The sequence below is a fragment of the Enhydra lutris genome, unplaced genomic scaffold (assembly GCF_002288905.1).
Source record: "Enhydra lutris kenyoni isolate GAN:26980312 unplaced genomic scaffold, ASM228890v2 scaffoldscaffold43, whole genome shotgun sequence".
Taxonomy (NCBI): domain Eukaryota; kingdom Metazoa; phylum Chordata; class Mammalia; order Carnivora; family Mustelidae; genus Enhydra; species Enhydra lutris.
Window position 1 is genome coordinate 3,389,624 of NW_019154127.1, and position 20,171 is coordinate 3,409,794.

Consider the following 20,171-nt stretch of genomic DNA (forward strand, 5'->3'; position numbering starts at 1 on the left):
GACCCACCCTGCTCTCCTCCCAGAACTGGCCTTCGACGGGGACCCCCACAGCATCAGCTGATGTCAGGAACAAATGGGGTGAGCCTCCCCCTGAAGACAGAACCTCTCAACTGTAGAAGTGAAACCAGCAAGTCGGTGAACTCAAACCAACCTGAACGCACGGCTGCCTTTGGAAAGCCTACTTACGTGCAACCGGAAGTGCAGGCCCGGATGTACTCGACGAGGGGACACAAGCATGCGTGACCCAGGGCTCGGAGTACCCCGCCTAGCACAGGGAAGCTGCCCCAGAGAGTGCTGATTTCCAGTGCATTTTACCTGCAAACGTACTTCTTATGTTCACTTTGGGAAGGGTAGAAAATAAAATATATACGAACTAATTTTTAAAAATATTTGCTTGCTATTACTGGGCCACTTTTTAGCTTCAACTATTACTGCTGTGATATAGTTTTTTAAAGATTTATTTAAGAAAGAGAGAGCGGGTGTGCACGTGCGCAGTGGGGGGAGGTGGGGAGGGGCAGAGAGAGAGGGAGACAAGCAGACTCCTCGCTGAGCATCACGGGAGGGGGTGGGCGGCGGGGAGGGGCCTCCATCCCAGGACCGAAACCAGGTCTGATGCTTCACCACCCAAGCCGCCCAGGCGCTCCATACTCTGTAATATTTATCAACCCTGAGTTTTAGGCAGATCTGAACCTTCTTTAGGACACCTAGGGAGGGCGTTCCCATCCCCCACTGTCACCCACCATTACTAAGACAGGGCAGTGCAGGCCCCACCAGCCCCGCTGACTGCAGTCAAGGAACCCAAGTCACACTCCCGACCTCCCCAAAGCCTTTAAAAGGCAGAACCCAAGGGGAGAGGGGTGCACTGGAACGGTGTCACAGGACGTCTCTGAGCTCATAGGATGGGAGTCAACTGGGTGACGTTACGGGACCTCTGGTCCGAGTCCTCCGAAGGATCCAGTCCTTCAGTGCCCAACAGCCTGGCCCTGGCAGACAGAAAGCACAAAGCCCCAGAACCCACACCCCAGCCCAGGTAGACTGATATATCCCCCAGATGGGGGCAGGCTCGGCTTCCCTGACTGGGGGCAGTGGGCTAGAAAGGAAGATGAGGGCGGGGAGACGGAGCTCCAGAGATACAGAAAAGGCGTGAGAAAGAACACGTGGACTTTCTTACTTGAACCTAAAAGCACAAGTCTGATTTGGGAATGGTCTCAAAACACACTGTTCAGGTGTTTGGGGTGTGGGGAAGGGGAGGCAGCCACACCCTGCTTTCTAGACAAGGAGCCCGGACTGGGTAAGGGGATTGGAAGCAGACAAGCACTACGCTTATCCTGGTCAAAAATCCTCAATTGTGGGGGCACCTGGGTGGCTCAGTGGGTTAAAGCCTCTGCCTTCGGCTCAGGTCATGATCCCGGGGTCCTGGGATCGAGCCCCGCATCAGACTCTCTGCTCAGCGGGGAGACTGCTTCCTCCTCTCTCTCTGCCCGCCTCTCTGCCTACTTCTGATTTCTGTCTGTCAAATAAATTAAAAAAAAAAAAAAATCAAAAATCCTCCATCATGGAAAACCACCAGAACCCAGTCTAAGGAACACTGCAGGAACATCAAAGTGTCAACGTTTAAGCTGAGGCCAAGGGACTGGGAAGGCCGCTGTGCGGTCCTGTGACCGAGGCCAAGCAGCAATCCCCCCCACTTAGCCCCCAACACCGTATGGGAGGGCTGTGGGCACACGCGGAGCTCTAGCCGCACGCGCCAGAATTCTCTAGGGTTTGTCGGCTGCTGTACCAATTAACATAAGAACCTTAAAGTCAAATCTTGACCTCTAAAATGCACATTTCTGTGAAATAAAATGGCCTGTTAAAACCAATTAAGTAAAACACAAACGTCTAACAAAAATAGATATTTATTAACAAGTTACAAAATCCCAAGCCCCCGCTTTGGAACAATTAAAAAAAAAATACAGGCTTTCTTTCCAAAGTAGAGGTCAAATCCATTTTACACAGTAAGGGTCTAGTGTGACGCCCTTTTATGTACTAAAATAATTAACACTGGCAGGAACTCATTCACTCACAAAGTGATACACAGCTCTGTAAGACTTCTCACGTGAAGAAAAGCTGAAACATCTCTCTTCACCCTCTTTTAGCTGACGTACTGTATTCTTGGACATTTTGGCTTTAACATGCACAAATCTCTTCTGTGCTCGGAAGTGTTACCTCAACTTGACGTGTATTCTCCGGAGAGCGATGAAGCCGAGAGGAAGGGTCTTGCCTATCTGAACACTGAACGGGCTTGCGGCCCGGAAGGCCCCCCGCCCACTACAGCTCCAACCACCCTGCGTGCGCTCTGTGCCTGCTGGAGCATTAATGAGTCAACGTCACTTGTCAGGAAACACAGTGACCGCAGACAGAACTTCTGCATGAAAACCTTGACTCAACCAAACTTCTAGAACCTGGGGTCAGGAGGTATCAGGAGGCAGGGCGTCACGCGCTGGGGACCGAGGCAGCGATGTCCTTGCAGAGGATGACGACAGCCTCCTCGTCGCCACTTAGCGTGTCCTCTGTGGCGTCACAGATCATTTGGACATGGGTTAGGAGGGTGTCTGGCCGCTGGGCCCCCAGCCAGATGTCTTTAATGTACAGAGACACCAGGAACGCTGCGGTGGCTGAGGAAGAGGTGGACAACAGGGCCATTAGGACACAAGCTACTTCGCTGGAAAACCGGTCACTTCCCCCCAATGCCCCTCCCCCCACGCATGGGGACACAGGGGCTTTGCTCAATGCCCAATGAACTGTGGCAAAAGGAGGTGAGCAAATGTTTAAGAAAAATTAATTTTGCCTTTGCTTAACTTTGGGGTTAATCTTCTTTACTCTAAAATTAATCTTTTTATTTGATCAATGTGTGTAAAATGTAAGGAAAGCTACTACAAGCCAAGTTTCTTCTTGGTTCTGGCCACCCGTGCAGAAAATCAGAATTAAGGTCTGAGGAGAGGTTCCGAGATCATGTCACATCATTTCCTCAATGGCACGGGGGAGGTGACAGGGTTTCCCAGGCCCAGACTCAACTCCCCGAAAGCATCCAGACGAGAGAAGTCACCCCCCGACTCCTGCCCCTGGGAGGTCACCTGCTTGGGCTGCTGGTTTAGCTATCCTCCCTTCCTGCTCCCCTCCCATCTCTGGGGAAAGGATGGCGGAAAGGACGGTACGTATGCGTGCCCGGGCGTGTACGTGCAAGTCCGCACACGCGTGCACCTGCAGCCACGTGTACCCCGTGTGCCCCGTGAGAAGGAAGCCCTCGCAGGAGGAAGGCTGGGAACGGAGGACAGCTGGCGCCCCGCAGTGGGCCTGAGGGGGCACTTGTCCACACACATACGGCCGCCCCTGGGCTCTCGCCTGAGAGCAAAGGCAAAGGCCTCCGCTCCCTTCACGTCCAGGGCCCAACGGCAGCTACAAGCCCGACACTCTGGCTCGGCCGCGTGAGTGCTACATCCCGAGTCCCCGACAGGCTTGACGCGGCACCTCACCTGCAGTGGCTCCATCGTCCTCCTGCAGGGAGGCGAGGCAGAGGCGCTGGACTGCCGGGTGGCAGGGGCTCCGCACTGGGCCCTGGGCCGCCAGCAGCTGCAGCAGGACCTCGCTGAACAGGCAGGCCAGGCTCCGCGCGGGCCCCGCCAGCTCCCCAGCGCTGCAGAACCGGCTGTACAGCTTGAAGATGCTACTCCTCACGGCGCTGTCCCCGAGCAGCTCGGCCACGACCCCCGGCTGCGGCAGAACGTGGCTCTTCAGCCAGCCGAGCAGTCCTGAGGCCTCCGCCCTGCTCGGCGGACACTCCGCCACCGACCGCAGCGCCCAGCGGACCGCCAGGGACATGGCAGCGCACGCCAGGCCCGGTGCAGTGCTCTCGGGGGCGGCCCCGTCCGCGGGCCCCCAGTGGGTCAGTATGGACCTCAGGAGGCCCCTGCACGTCTCCAGGGTAGCTGCCTGCAGCTCAGGGTCAGCCGTCTCCTCTGCCTCCCCGGGCCTCCTCTTCCGGCCCCGTGGGCCTCGGGCTCGGGCTGGCACAACGGGCTTGTTCTTGTCCTTGAGCATCTCTGTCACCCACCCAGAGAGGAAGGCAGTGAGCCTGACGCCCTCTTCCCCACACAGATCGGGGCAGGTGGGTAACAGAGGAGGGAAGAGGGAGAGGTCCCGAGCTCTGGCCCCTGCTCGGCTCCCACAGGACACGCTCCTACCTCTGGAGCCCGGCGAGAGCTCCACACCGGACCGGACTGTGACGGTCACCGCTGCTCTCAGGACAAACCCCATCTGTCCTCACCACAACCAAACCCACCCGCCGGCCCTCCCTGGGAGCAATGACAGTGGCAGGGGGAGCTCCAAGCCAGGTCTCCCCAAGAATGGGGGGCCCGCCCTCGGGACCTCATCAGCTTTGGCCACGCTGCTCAGAGAGGGCATGTGCCAGCGGTTCTGCGGGGGACATGAGCACAGTTTGGGGAACACCACACCGTCAGGTCCCGACACTCACTCAGGAGCTCCCTAACTTGGTATTTCTCAATGGCCGATCTCAGGTCCTGCTGGAGCATCGCGTCTCTCTCGAGGAGGCTCCATTTGTGCAGGAGGACGAGGACGTCCTTGGTGGACAGCACCGTCTTGTTCACGGTGAAGCGGTTCATGTCCTTGAAGGCCTGCATGACGGTGGCCCGGTACCTGAGCACGGAGTCGAGCGCCACGAAGAAGCTGGTCAGCTGGGCGGAGGCCAAGGTCAGCCTGTAGGGAGCCAATGTCACAAACTGAGCAAAAGCTGCCTCCTCATCCTCCAGCCCAGGACCAGGGTGGCTGGGCAATGCCACAGACCCAGAGGGGCCGAAGGTCCACCCATGACTCGGGTGTCCCTTCACAACAGACACAGGGGCATGGAGCCCACCACAAAGAATAGGAAAAAGCAAGCCGCTCCAGCAGAGGCTCGGTGGGGACCCGAGTCTCCCCTCCATGCTGAAGGCATAGAAATCTCCTGGAAACCATGGCTAACCGGGAGAGCGAGGCGGAGAGGCCGAGAGGGTCGGGACACCAGCCGCCTGACTGAGCACCACAGGACGGCAGACTCCCCTGCGCCTCACGCCCTCACAGACTCAGCCCCACTCACGGCCAAACTGGACCGTGAGCTCCCGCAGGAAATCCGCCCTAACCTCGAGGGAACTGAAAATTCAATACCAGCTGCTCCACACAATATTAAAAATTATTTTAAGTAGGAATCAGTTCTCAAACACCAGTGTGTCTTTCAACAGCCCCGGAATAAGAAAGCGGTCTGTCGGCACTGATTTCGTAATTCAGAGCAACCAAAGACCACATGCTCTCAGATTTATCAAGAAAGTCTTCACTGAGATTATCACCTATTGGCGATCAGTTCTTCCGGCTCCAATGAGCACTACCTCTGTCCCTAAGCCAGAACTCGGAGCACACAGGCTGCATTTTCTCTAAGACAGTGGAATCTGGGGAGCAGTCAGCAGTCTGAGGAACCGAGGAGCATTATTCCAGGAGCCAGATGGAAATACTGGAATTTTCAATGAGAGTCTCAGACAAGTGAGTCTGTGTGGGCTGGCAAAGGCAGAGGCAAATCTGGGAACAGCCTGCCTTTCTTAGGTTTAAAGTCATGGAAAAGACGTTCTTTCTACAAGACACCACTTGAAGTGCTTGAATCAAATTATCAAGTTGTTTGCCGCTAAAAATGATCCGCTATGACACGTTTTAGGTTTCCAGAGTGTCAGGTTCTCAGGGTTGTGAAAGGAGCCTCCCGAAGTTGAAGCAGAAAAGAAGAAACAGCTAAAATAGATTTTCTGACATCATCCACGACTGACAGCAGCCCTCGGGCCCACAGCCCCACCTGTGGAGCCAGGACCGAGGGGACCGAGGGGACTGAGAGGGGACGTCCACAGAGGCCCCATACTAGGGGCCACGCCGGTAGGGCAGGCGCTTACCTCAGGTGCCTTGTGAGCGCAACGAGAACATACAGGAACTCGTTGACTAAGTGCAGGGCAAGCAGCTTCTGAGGCTCCTGGGACCCTGGCTGGCAGGAAGCCTGGTCCTCCAACGCCACTCCTTTGTCCCCCAGGTTGGTCACCCACAGTGTGTGTAGCAAGGAGATGATGTTGGACAGCAGCTGGGTCTCCAGAAACCTGTAACCAAGTACGGAACGCTCACTGCCATGTCCTCTCCTTTTGGTGACCCTGGCTGGAGCAGGGGTGGGGGAGTCACGGGACAGACTCTGCCGCAGTGGCTGCACCTGGCAGTGGGTGGTAAGCTGGCCCCGGCCCCAGCAATCCCAGCTGCTTACCCCCACCGCAGCCCCCAAAGGCACAGCATCCAAGTCAAAACAGGGAGCCTGCCGCACAAACAAGGCTTCGGCACGGGATGGGGTGCGGCGTGATTCTCCTTTCTAGCTGGACCATCCCCTGAAGTCCCAACGAGAGAGTCTGGATTCTACTGGATTCTACTGCCCATTTCCCACCAACACCGAAGCCAGCAGCGGACTCCACGGTCTCCACCCCACTCTCTTCCCACCCAACACACGTCTCACACACAAAGTGCTTACCTGCTCTCAAGGATGTGTAAAATCCACGTTAAAAGGCTATAGTCCCGCAGGAGCTCATAGGCGGACTGGGCATCCCGGGCAGCGTTCTGCAGAATTTCGAGAATCCAATTCTGAAAACCCAAAACTAAGAGTTACTTCTCAGTACGAAAACCAAGTTTACTGGATCAAAGGAACAAGTTAAACAACATCACGGTCTGTCCCGTTCCCAGGGGGTGGCAGACGAAGCTTGCCTGGCTAAGTCTGGGAGCGTGGTGGCGATGCTGGCCGGACACACAGACTCCACAGCCACTGCCCACCCTGGGGGAGCCCACGCCTGCGAGCCCATCCTAAGGAACCAACCCACGGGCCTCAAGTCGTGGCTCAGAAACCACATGGCCCAGATGTGAGGCTGGGAGAGAACACGGACCGACTCTTCATCCAGAAAAACAGCTAGTGGCCCATTTTGTCCCTTCCGTTTTACCACCTGGAAAGGCAGACAGAAACACAGGACTGCCCCTTGAACAGTGAATTGGGTGTTTTAGAGTTCTCCCATGCCATAAAAAATAAAAAAACTATCATATCCAAATTCAGTTTATTCCGACTTGTTTCTCTCTTCTGACCTGCTCACATTTACCCACATTTTATACACTATCAGACACAAAAGCTGACAGGGCTACAAATTAATCCAAATACCGTGGCTTCACCTAGTTACTCCTTCCAGCCACCCTTGGCCTTTAGAACACATGAGCTCTTGGTCAAGGGCATTCCCTCGTTGGCTCTGACACTGTTGGTTTTGACTCCAACTCTTGTTTCCTAGCTGAGTTTTGGGAAAATACAGCTTCTGTGCATTTAGTGACATTCTGGTGGCTCCAAAGGCTCACAGTTACTGGGTAGCTCTACTAGCAGGCCAAGCCACAGAGCAGGGGCCACGACAAACAGCACATCACCCGAGGACAGCTGGCAGTGAGCGCCAGCCCACAGCCTCTACAGGAAAGGCACTCGTGGGATCTCATTTTCCCTCGTGGAAAGTCAGCTTGATGTCACATGAGTAGGTCGGTCATGTCCAGGCTGGGATTAGAATGCACAGATTTCACTTGCAAATAAAACCTTCAGAAAAATGGGGCAGCCCTGGGTGGCTCAGCATCTGACTCTTGGTTTTGGTTCAGGTCACGATCTCAAGGTCATGAGATCGAGTCCCCCATCCAGCTCCGTGCTGAGTGTGGGGTCTGCTTGAGATTCTCTCTCTCTCCCCCTCTGCCCCTTCCCGTTCATTCTCTCTCTACAAACCCCACCCCCCCAAACCACCTTGAGAAGCAGCACAGCCCTAATGCGCTCAGACAGACTGTGGGCGCCACCTACCTGGGCCTCATCGTCACACAGCGGGCTGTTGAAGAAGGACAGGACGATGTGGAAGACGCCTCGCCGGGCACAGAGCTCGTAGCAGTGCCTGTCCCGCATCCCCTGCCGAAGGATCTCGAACAGCCATTCCCGTTCTGTCTTTTGCTGTAACCCAGGCAAGCAGGAGACTGCTGTTCCTGACACAGAAGCCCTGTGACCCGAGGCCCCTACAAACCCCACCATTCCCGAGTGCCGGCAGCACAGCAACAGCCACAGCCGCAAAGACGTTTGTCTGTTGTTGGCTGTGTCGTTGAAGAGCCTCAGGATTTGACTTGGTTTCTTCAGGCCAAGTTCAAACACTGCCCTGCATCGACTCACGCAGATGGTCTACAAAATCACATTTAATACCGACCCCGGCCCTTCACCAAGGACACAGAATGAGAGTGCCATAAAACGCAGGCTTCTTAAGGACTGTTTTGAACATGTGAGAAGCCACCTAAGAATTAACACATGGCATGAGAAGCATTTCGACAAGTGGGCCTGCGTGACCTTTCGCTTTCCTGACCGTCTCGCTCCAACACTGTCTGCGCAACTGGGCTGCCGGCCGCCAACAGCACCCGGGGGAGAGTACCAGAATGACAGCAGGGGCTCATGATCCAACGGAGGAGTCTCCAGGGGCCCTTGGGGACTTCAGAAGCCTCACCTCCAAGTCTGAGCTGTAGAAGAACTGGTAGAAGCCTGGAACTTTGCTCATATTCAAGTACTCGTGTGACAGCAGGAACTTGTTGATCTTCAAGTACATGTGGTCCTCTGAGAACAAAGGCAGACAGTCACTCAGATCAGGCCCCGGCAGCACCCCCACACTCCGCTGGAGTTGGGAGCAGGAGCTGGGGGTCAGAAATCCGTACCCCGCACGGAGCTTTTGTATCCTTATTCCGATTCTCAGTTCTTGAGAACCAGACTGCAGCAAGAAGACACCCAGCTCCAGGCTGCACACGGTTCGCAAACCACGGAGGGTGCGGCCCCGCCCCCGCCAGCAGCCCACCGCATGAGCTCCGATCGGCTGGGATGCAGAGGGGGGCTGGCGCCCACCCCGACTGGCCTCTAGCTGAAGGGCAGTGTCCTAGCACGGGAGCCTCAGATGCCCCCCCCATCACTCTGGGATGCAATGAGGCCGACGTGGACACACGCCTCCTCCCCCTGCCGCCTCCCACCCTCTGATCACCACCTCCGACCTGTCCTGACTGCCCAGATCCTCGGAGGCCACCCCCTGACCACTGCTGCCTGTGCTCCCGGCCCTGACACTGGTCTGAGATGGCACAGGCCAGACCAATCACCATGGCCTCTGCTACGATAGTTTCTCAGAAGTGTCTCTTTCTTTAGAGTCTACAAATGACTGATTACTGTCTCTCCTGTAATTACTAAAAGAAAAACCATAAAATAAAAACTATACAGAGAAGATGGAAACTAGATCTGAATTCTAACAGCAATGCGACTGGAGAGGACCTGCGGGACCCTGGACAGGCTATCTGACATGGGGGGCCTTGGATGGGGGGGGCTGCTTCTGCATCTGAACGAGACCACATGACACAGAACCCTGTGACCCCAACACAGCCAACACCTGTCCTCAGGCTACCTTGGCAGTGATGCCCGTGGCCACCGCACAAGGAGCCGTGTGTTCTCGGACCCAGGCCAGCACCTGCATGGTGACGGCTTCCAGGCCAAACACCTTCTAGCTCAGGACCCACGAGCTGTGCAGACTCTCACTTCCATAAACAGACCCACAGCTGCTGTGGGACAGACTTCCTGCATCAGGCGCCCTGCAGGTACAGGACCCCCGTGCTCCCTCACAGCAGTCCCGGGGGGCAGGTGCCACGACAGGCGTGTCCTGTGGCGTCCCACGCCCACAGCAAATGCGAGGACACATCCCACGCCCCCTCACACACACTGCTCTGTGCTGGGCTTCCTCACTGGGCTTCTTTCTAATCTCAGCCACGGCACCCAGAAAGATCTTCCTCACAGCCACGCTTTACTCACTGCCCGTGCCCGAGGGCACACACGCGGCTCACTGTCAGAGCACAGCGTGAGCCGGACACGGCCTTATTCACACATACGGCGGATCACGCTGGTGGGATTAATGCCGACATGCAGACATGCGGTGGTACCTGGTTTCAAAATCTGCGAGGCTGCTTTGGCAATGAAGAGAGTCAAGGTAAAGGTGAGTCTCATGTTCTGAGTTCGGATCCCATTCCGGACTACATCCAACAGGTAGAGTAGCTTAAAACCAGGAAAACAGAAGAAGGGGGGGAAAAAAAGAATTTTCAGAACTGTGACCAGCCTTGTCTTGCACAGCTGAAACACAGCTCTGCCAGGCGGCCTACTCTTCCCATCCCAGGGGCCACCAGAGATGACGCTCGGAATGGCAGTGTCCCTGATCACTTCCTCGAGGAGTTGGGCACGTGCCCAAGGGCAGAGGGGACAAGCGAGGCTCCTCCTGTTCCCTGCCGCCCTGGAGCCCAGGCTTCTGGGGCTCGGTGTGTTCTGGGTAACAGCTGCCTTAACCACTCAGCTCAGACCAAAGAAACTGAACTGCTTTGCCCACCTACACACAAGAAGTGTTAGGAAGGAGAGAGCTTTCTCAGTCTCCGTGAGGGCTGAAAACCAGAGGTAACCCCCCAGCATCACTCCCTACAAGGGAATGGACCTTGGTTCTTTGTCAGCAGTCTCCTTCCAACACATTTCTATGCTCCCCAGAAATGCTGCTACCAGACCCAGCAGAAAGCCAGCTCCAGAGGTCCGCCAGGACCCTCAGCCCCACTCACCTGGGACTGCTCTCGGAACCGCGCCCCTTCCAGCTGAGAGTAGTAGGCCGCCAGCACGTAGTAGGCCGCAGCCCGCATCTGGGGGTCATAGCTGCTGAGGGCTGCGACAGTTAGACCCAGAGCATTGGAATCCAAAAATTTTCGACAATCCACCACAAATTCTATGGAAGTAAAATACAGCATTAAATCCACACACACAAGGAATGATCGTGATGCTTGTGTAACATGGGGAATTAAATTTCCTTTTGCATTTTGCCAACATTAGCGATGAACACACACATACGGAATGATCACGATGCTTGTGTAACATGGGGGTTAAGTCTCCTCTTGCCAACATCAGCTATGAGTGGGAGATACAAGAAATGTAAGTATCTCCAGCTCCCTTTAGCTTCTGCTGAAGTTGGATTAAAGCCTATCTTCCCTGCATGGCAATAACCCCTACTTGCAGCTTCTAGAATGTTTGTCAACCCCAATCGGGATGATTTCATGACTTCTCACAAATACTCAACGAGCCAGAGAAGAATGAGGTGCCATTTAGACCTGAGACACGAGATCCCTGGGGAACACGACTGGGGAGCTCTCAGCCGAGAAACCCAACTTCCTGTCTCTACCCTGTTCAGCCCACAGCTTCTGAATTCCTAGCCACAAACACCACTAAGGAAAATATGAAAGGCAGGGAAGCTGGAAAGTTTAGCCAGGGCAAACCTGTCTGACCTGTGGCCCAACAATTTTTTTTTTTTTTAAGATTTTAAAGATTTTATTGACTATTTGACAGAGAGCTACAGAGAGACAGCACAAGCAGGGTTGAATGGCAGGGAGAGGGAGAAGTAGACACCCCACTGAGCAGAGAGCCTGACTCAGGATTCCATTCCAGGTTCCTGTGATGGAGACCTGAGCAGATGCTCAATTGACTGAGCCACCCAGGCACCTCCGACCCATCGATTTTAGTAAAAACCTACAACCATTTCAGGAAATGACGTGACCAAGAGAGAAGGTTGGATATACACAGGGACCCACATGACCACGACTTAAAGGGCCTGATTACCAATAACAAAATTCAGGACACTTAGAATCCTCTTTAATAAAGATCTAAGGCTTTTTACAACATAAATGCTGTCACAAATTGTAAGATAAAAATTGAAGAAAAACCTTAGAACAGGGACAGGTCACTGTGTTTAAAAACAACTAAGCGGCAGGTTTGGTCATGGCAATCACCCACACAGACGCTCTGTAGACCGAGGGACTGGGGAGCTGGTGTTCCTGTTCAATTGGGAACCCAACACAAACCAACGGAGGTGACGACCCCCAGTGCACCATCTTGGAATGTACTATCGATTAAAGAAATGCCACCAGTGTTTTTAAAAAGTCTAACTCTTTTTTTCTTCTCTTCCTAACGTTAGACTTTTAAAAGGTAATTCTGGCAATTAAAAAAACCTGAGAATCAACAATAAGAAGAAAAACCGCAATAATCAGCTACTTCTCTATAATTCCAACAGTTCCACAAACACAGAATAGTCTCCAAATGGGTGGCCGCCCATGAGCACAGAAATCCCTTTACACCATAAAGTGTCCTTGTCCCTCGGAAGCGGCAGACCTCCCTAGACCTTCCACCAGCATCTCCCCTGAAGGGCGACTGATGGGGGCACAGATGCATGCACACAGTTCCCTTCCGCTTTCTCAATGTTTATCAAGGAATAACCAGGATTTCCACTTCCACCCAAGACAGTGGCAGAAACCTGAATTACCTGTCACCAGAAGTGACTAAAAACTAGAAACGAAACAAGGTTTTTCAAGACATTGGACCTGAGGCAACAAATGGCCATGATCTCCAAGAGAGAAAACAAGATGAACCTTCTGATCATCCCAGCTCGAAGCCTGGAGATTTCTAGGCCAAGGCCCAGGGAGGACAAACCCAGGCAGAGACTGAAGAATGCTGAGTTGTGCAGACAAGAGCGCCCGGCTGGGTGGCCAAGGTGGCCAGAATTCACACAGGAGAGTCCCAGGGAAGAGAGCTCCAGTCCCAGAGCGCCACTCGGCAAGAGTGTATGAGGAAGCCGGCCGAGGCTGAGGAACAGGGACAACCCCAGGCTTGTGCCTGCCTGGAAAGAGTTCCCGTCCCCACCAGCCAGGGCAAAATCCTCCCAGTTCACAGGGAAAAGGGAGACTGCTCAGAACGATTTAATGTCAGCTGTGGGGCGAAGCTTGCCCCCGACTAAAACGCTGCTTTGGTGCCACCTAACAGAGATTCAAAGCAAGACTGGAGGGACCAGACCATTTCTAAGTAGCTCAAATGTGTCCTAGAGCAAAGCTCAAGAACATTCACAGGAATATAAAAATATCCAGGATGAAACAAGATAAAATTCACCAGGTCTGGTTTACAATAAAAAATTACCAGACATTCAAACAAGCACAAATACAGCCCACCAGAAGAGGAAAATCCACCCTGTGAAAAGGACTTAGATATGACAAAGGTAACAGAACTACTGTTGTAGTTGTTGTAACTACTTTTATGACTACTACAACTGCATTCTGCATGTTCGAGAAGCTAGAGGAAACACTGAGCATGTTAAATGGACACACAGAAGATATAAGAACTCAAACCAAGTTTCCAGAGGTGAAAATTAAAATGTTGGAGATGAAAAATGCATTGGAAGGGATTATTAGCAGACTAGACATTATAGACAAAGAGGTCAGTGAACTCTAAGACAGCAACAGAAATGATCCAAATTGAAACACAGAGAAAAAAAAAAATTGAAACCTGGAACAGAACATCATGGAGCTGTGGGACAATTTTCCAGCAGGATAATATATGTGTAATTAGAGTCCCTGAAAAGTTTCAAGAAATAATGGCCAAAACTTTTCCAAATTTGATGAGAACTATAAACCTACAGAGCCAAGAAGCTCAATGAACACCTCAAATAGAAAATGAAAAAAATTACACTAAAGCACATTCTAATGAAACTGCTTGAAACCAATGATAAAAAAAATATCTGCAGAGCAATCACACAACATACAGAGACACAAAAGTAAGAACGATGGTAGATTTCTTTTCCTTCCTTCCTTCCTTCCTTCCTCCCTTTCTTTCTCTTTTTTTTTCCTTCCTTCCCCCCTTCCTTCCTTCTTTCCTTTTCTTTCTTTCTTAAGTAGACCCACGCCCAGTGTGGAGCCCAATGCAGGGCTTGAACTCATGACCCTGGATCAAGAGCTGAGCTGAGATCAAGAGTTGGATGCTCAACCCACAGTCATGCTGGCCCCTAACAGCAGATTTCTTGTTAGAAACACTGCAATCCAAAATCAAGTGGCAACATCTTTCAAGTACAGTAAGAGGGGGGAAAAAAAATCCTGTCAGCCTAGGATTTTATACCCTGTGAAAACCATTCAAAAGTTAAGCTCTTTTTTCTACAAAAGAACTGAAAGAACTGATCAGCAGATGTGAACTATAAGAATTCTTAAAGGAAGTATTTGAGGCAGAAGGAAAATGACAGAAGATGGAAATCTGGGTCTACACCGAGGAATTACCAGAACCAGAAACGGTAACTGTAAGATAATGAATATAAGCTGTTTAAATCTCCTTAAGAGGTAACTGACAATGTGAAGCAAAAACATATTGTGAGTTTTACAACATACAGCAGTAAAATATCTGGTAAGAACAGCACACAAAGCCAGAAGGGGCAGAAACGGATCAATATCGCTGTAAGGGGCTTCTACTATCCGTGAGGTGGTACAGCCTCACTCGAAGGTGAACTGTGATCCATTCAAGGTGAGCACGATAAACCCTACAGCAACACACACATGCACTGTAGCTAAAACCCAACAAAGAAAATAAAACCAGAATCAGATCAATAATCACATTAAACGTAAATGGTGTACACATTCCAATTAAAAGGGAGAGATGGCCAGACTGGATTTTAAAAAGGCAAAACCCAAATACGTCTATCAGCAGAAACTCCATTTTTAATATCCAGATGCAAATTAAAAGGATGAAAAAAGAATAATCTTGGGCTCCAACAGTGTACAGACTAAATTTCCTCATTTCTAACAAGTGACAGCTTTTGATGAAAAGGGGGAAAAAACCCTAAAGCTTTAGAAAAGCATCCAACTGTGGGATAATGCTGTTTTGGAAAAGATGAGATGTGTTAAGATACAGCTACATACCTATACACCAAACACACACAAATGGAATATATTTGGGAACGAGAACAGTCTAAACATTTAATATTACACTCACTAAAAACAGCTAGTACTCAGCCGGCTAGAGTATTTTTAGTAATTACTGACATTCTCCAGGACAAGTGGGTTTCCCACGTGTCCCTGAGGAAAAGTCAATTTCATGTCCGTGGTCATGTGCTATTCTCTGAAGTCTTGGCTTTGTCACCCTTCAGGAAAAGAGCCGCCCTGGGGTGCGGAAAATATAACAGGCTATCAAAACACGGATATAAACACCACTCTCTGTTTCAGGAACCTCATAAATAGCAATTTGACCTTCTGATAACACATCTTCTGATTGAAATGGCCGAACCAGCACAACGATCGAGGATTAAAATAAAAAGCACCCCACGTTTCATGGGCTTCAGTGGTTAGTACAACTGTGCCCCAGCACAAGGAGCTTCTCCTCACGCCCCCTCCTCTACCCCTTCCTCGGGGGCGGCATGGCAGGGGACTGAGGAGTCCACGGGGCCTGTGTCCCCGTGATCCGGGGACGAGGCTCGCAGAGCCGCACACCGGCCTCTCCATTCTGTGACGTTCATGCACGACGAGCTGCAGATAGCCATCCAGTTCTGCCGAGGACAAGAACTCGCTGTGGAGAAAGCATTTGTCACTGCCATTGCTAACAGCCCTGGCTGACCCTGTTTCTCAGCCAAGGACTCGGGAGGAGGGAGGCAGTAAGGTTAGGAAAACAGGTTCTCAGTTGCAGCAAAGGCTGTAATGGAGCAATGAGACCAGAGTTTCTCTGAAGTCTGGCAGCCACACTTAAAAACCAATTATCTGCCTAATTGAGGCGTGCAAGAATTTTTTTTTTTTTAAGATTTTTGTGTATTTATTTGACAGAGAGAGACACAGTGACAGAGGAAACACAAACAAGGGGAAGTGGGAGAGGGAGAAGAAGGCTTCCTGCTGAGCAGGGAGCCCGATGCAGGGCTCAATCCCAGGACCCCAGGACCACAGCCCAAGCCAAAGGCAGACATGCCCAACGACGGAGCCACCCAGGCACCCTGAGGATTGCAAGATGTTAGCAACACAGGGTTGTTAACATTACAAGGAGTAAGAACGCTGCTGAGAACCTCTGCCCCACACACAGGACGAAGAATCTCACAAACACAACGTGGGGCATGTGGAGCTAAGACAAAGGACACATAGGGCCTAGCACCATTCACAGAAAGTTCAAATACAGGGTCCTGGCTCCTGCTGGACAGGGAGGGGCACCGCCTAGAAAGGGGCACCACTACGTGCTGCTCCTTGATCCAGCTGGTGGTTTCGCCCAAACTCCCACCATACACGCATGGCTTGTGGTCATTTCTTTTCTTTTTTTTTTAAGATTTTATTTATTTATTTGACAGAGAGAGATCACAAGTAGGCAGAGAGGCAGAGAGAGACGGGGGAAGCAGGCTCCCCACTGAGCAGAGAGCCTGATGCGGGGCTTGATCCCAGGACCCTGAGATTATCACCTGAGCTGAAGGCAGAGGTTCAACCCACTGAGCCACCCAGGTGCCCCTCATGGTCATTTCTATTTACCCTGCTTCAGTAAGAGTTCGCTCAAGACATTCTTCATGCTTACTTTTCCACCAAGGGAGGAAGCAAAAAGAAAAATACATGTTAAAAATAACATGAAAAATAAATTCATGGTTTAATTCAATAACAATAAACCTAGCCTACACTGGCCATATGCTGTTCACAGATTTCTGTTCTGTTCAACTTACCATTTTACTGTTAGAAATTTCTCTCTCCCTACAAACTGGTATGCTTCCTTCTATAAGACAACAACATTTGTTTAAAACATTATGCTTCCACTTTTTGTTCTGGATGACAAGTATTCCTGAGCAAAATTTAATGACCTAGTTTTTCTTGTCTGGTTTTTTTTCCCTTTTAACTTTCGTATTTACATCTGTATTCACCTCTCTGCTTTTAAAAATTTTCTACTTCGCTGTGAATGATTTTAGTGTAATTGGTATTTTAAGCTACCACAAATCCTTTTTAGGGTGGATATGCTTTGCAAATTTTCCTACGTGTATTATGTCTATAAAACTTAAAATAGGCTGTATGTGGCGATTTCCCTAACTTCAAAGACCATTTACGAGTTACGTCTCTTCACAAAAGGCCTCCCAGACACTCTCCTCCCCACCAATAAAGGGCAGTATGCAAGATCCTGAGAACACTGTGTCCTAATTTTAGTATTTTTTTATTAGTGTTTTTCCAAGCCTTTGCCTTCTGTCTCTTAAAAGCTCTCTTAAGAGCCTGAGCAACAGACTAAGTGATTTGTTATAATCCACTCAAGTTACCTCATGTTTTCAGACTCTGGAAAATCTATTTTTGTGTTGGATGACAAACAGACCTCGCCAGGGCTGAAGGCAGGGGAAGCAGGAGAGCGTCTGGGCCGCACGCTGGTCCCGGTTTCTCTGTTAGGCTACCGGGGAGTCCCCAGGAATAGTGAAGATCTCTGCCCACCGTGGCGGTGACTGTATGCAGGCCTGAAATGCCCCTGCTCTCCGGCAAATAAGACCTAGCTCAGGGGTGCCTGGGTGGCTCAGTGGTTAAAGCCTCTGCCTTCGGCTCCGGTCATGATTCCAGGGTCCTGGGATCGAGTCCCGTATTGGGCTCTCTGCTCAGCAGGGATCCTGCTTCCTCCTCTCTCTCTGCCTGCCTCTCTGCCTACTTGTAATCTGTCTGTCAAATAAATAAATAAATAAATAAATAAGACCTAGCTCAGCCTTGTGCTCACGGAGGCCGGGGGCCACAGCAACCCCAGGGGCCACCAGTGAGGAAGCCCCGAGGAGACCCAACTCTGTCATCCTGTTAGGAAAGGCAGCGGTGGGGGACCAGCACGTCTGTTCACACATAGGAGTGCTGGAGCATAAAAGGACAACAAATGGTGCTGGGAAAATGGGACAGCCATGGGTGGAAGAATGACACTGGACTGTCTCCTCACACTACACACATATAGATTCAAAATGGATGAAAGACCTCAATGTGAGACAGGAATCCATTAAAATCCTTGAGAACACAGGCAGCAACCTCTCCGACCTTAGCCGCAGCAACTTCTTCCTAGACATATCGCCAACGGCAAGGGTAGCAAGGGCAAAAATGAACTAGTGAGGTTTCATCAAGATAAAAAGCTTCTGCACAGCAGAGGAAACAGTCCACAAAACCAAAAGACAACTGACAGAATGGGAGAAGATATTCACAAATGACATATCAGATAAAGGGCTAGTGTCCAAAATCTATAAAGAACTCATCAAACTCAACACCCAAAGAACAAATAATCAAATCAAGAAATGGGCAGAAGACATGAACAGACATTTCTGCCAAGAAGACATCCAGATGGCCAACGGACACATGAAAAGTGCTCCCCATCACTCGGCATCAGGGAAATACAAATCAAAACCACAATGAGATACAACCTCACACCAGTCCGAATGGCTAAAATTAACAACTCAGAAAACAAGGTGTTGGTGAGGATGTGGAGAAAGGGGAACCCGCCTACACTGTTGATGGGAATGCAAGCTGGTGCAGCCACTCTGGGCAACAGCATGGAAGTTCCTCAAAAAGTTGAAAATAGAGCTACCCTACGGCCCAGCAATCGCACTATGGAGTATTCACCCTAAAGATACAAATGTAGGGATCCAAAGGGGCACGTGCAGCCGAATGTTTAGAGCAACAACGTCCACAATAGCCAAACTGTGGAAAGAGCCCAGATGTCCACCAACAGATGAATGGATAAAGAAGATGTGGTATCTATACACAATGGAATAGTATGCAGCCATCAAAAATTTGAAATCTTGGGGCACCTGGGTGGCTCAGGGGGTAAAGCCTTTGCCTTCGGCGTGGGTCAAGATCTCAGGACCTGGGATTGAGCCCCCCATCGGGCTCTCTGCTCAGCAGGGAGCCTGCTTCCTCCTCTCTCTCTCTTTCTCTACCTTCCTCTGTCTACTTGTGATCCCTATCTGTCAAATAAATAAATAAAATCTTTAAAAAAAAATTTGAAATCTTACCATTTGCAAGGATATGTATAGAGCTAGAGGCTATTATGCTAAATGAAATAAATCAATCAGAAAAAGACAATTGTATGATCTCTCTGATATGAGAAATTTGAGAAATTAGGCAGAGGATCACAGGGGAAGGGAGGAAAAAAATCAAACAAGTTGAAATCAGCAAGGGAGACAGAGACTCTTAATCTCAGGAAACAAACTGAGGGTTGCTGGAGGGGAGGAGGGTAGGAGGGATGGGGGGTCTGGGTGATGGACATTGGGGAGGGTATGTGCTATGGTGAGTGCTGTGTTTTGTGTAAGACTGATGATTCACAGACCTGTACCCCTGAAACAAATAATACCTTACATGTTAACTAAAAATAAATAAATAAAAATAAAGCCTTAAAAAAAAAGACAACTGTAATTGAAAAGGAACAAAACAGCACAAATAAGGACACGGTGTCCCAGTGCAGCTAAATTAAGTCCAGCAGGAAGCAGCCTGGGGGTCCTGAAGGCATCACACCAGCCACACCAATGGGCAGAGCCACAGAACACAGGCCTTGCCCCATTCCCCACACCTGCCCCTGGGTCCCTCTGTGTAGGCCCGACAGCAGCTGTGACAGGCCACAAAGGAGCGAGCTGGGCCCGGGAGCACTTGCAAGAGGCAGCTAACATGTTCCCACTGGGAGGAAACAGAGGCCAGATGTTGGGTGGGAAGAGAGTTTCAGCGCAGACCCTCCGGTACCACCTAAATTTTGAACTTGTGAATATATCAGCTAATGTTAAAAATCACTTAAATTATATGCGTAGCTCTGGGAAGATGGAGTGGACACAGTTTCTCTATTTCTAGCAGTAAGCACAAACGAAAAATCCTGGACAGATGTAAGACGACCCTGAAAGGTGGAAAGGAGGCTGACCAGCCGGGGGCCTCAGGTGAGCTCCCCGTGTTTTCTTTCTGCCCCTGGTGTCCCAGACTCTGAGCTGAAGAAGCCAGCGGCCCAGGAAACCAACAGGCACCGACAAAGCCTGAACAAAAGGCTGCTCTCTCTAGGCTCTAGAAGGAAGGCTAGAAGAGAAGCAGCCTAGCAAGACAAAATGTGGACAGTAGCTGCTCCGCTCCAGCCAAAGACTTCAGAGAAAGCCGCAGCCCTGCTCCCACCCACCCCAGCGAAGGCGCGGTGTGGCGCCCGGCAGGCTGTGAGACGGGACCCCAAGTCCCCTGCTGGGGTGGCACCTGCTGAGGAGGCCGAGAGGGGGCTGGGGTCAGTACCA

At 51.0% G+C, this 20,171-nt stretch overlaps 1 protein-coding gene across 1 annotated transcript in view; it reads right to left on the bottom strand.

The window, feature by feature from the left end:
• Positions 1–1,908: 1,908 nt before the first annotated feature.
• Positions 1,909–20,171, bottom strand: part of LOC111155685 (URB1 ribosome biogenesis 1 homolog (S. cerevisiae)) — a 68,369-nt gene continuing 50,106 nt past the window's right edge. The window contains exons 31-39 of the mRNA XM_022515980.1: positions 10,717–10,877; positions 10,060–10,171; positions 8,598–8,704; positions 7,916–8,059; positions 6,578–6,687; positions 5,964–6,161; positions 4,514–4,755; positions 3,516–4,082; positions 1,909–2,657 (exon numbers count right to left, since the gene is read on the bottom strand). Of these exons, the coding sequence (XP_022371688.1) occupies positions 2,476–2,657; positions 3,516–4,082; positions 4,514–4,755; positions 5,964–6,161; positions 6,578–6,687; positions 7,916–8,059; positions 8,598–8,704; positions 10,060–10,171; positions 10,717–10,877 (1,823 nt within the window). The 3' untranslated portion in view covers positions 1,909–2,475. The remainder of the gene's footprint in view (positions 2,658–3,515; positions 4,083–4,513; positions 4,756–5,963; positions 6,162–6,577; positions 6,688–7,915; positions 8,060–8,597; positions 8,705–10,059; positions 10,172–10,716; positions 10,878–20,171) is intronic.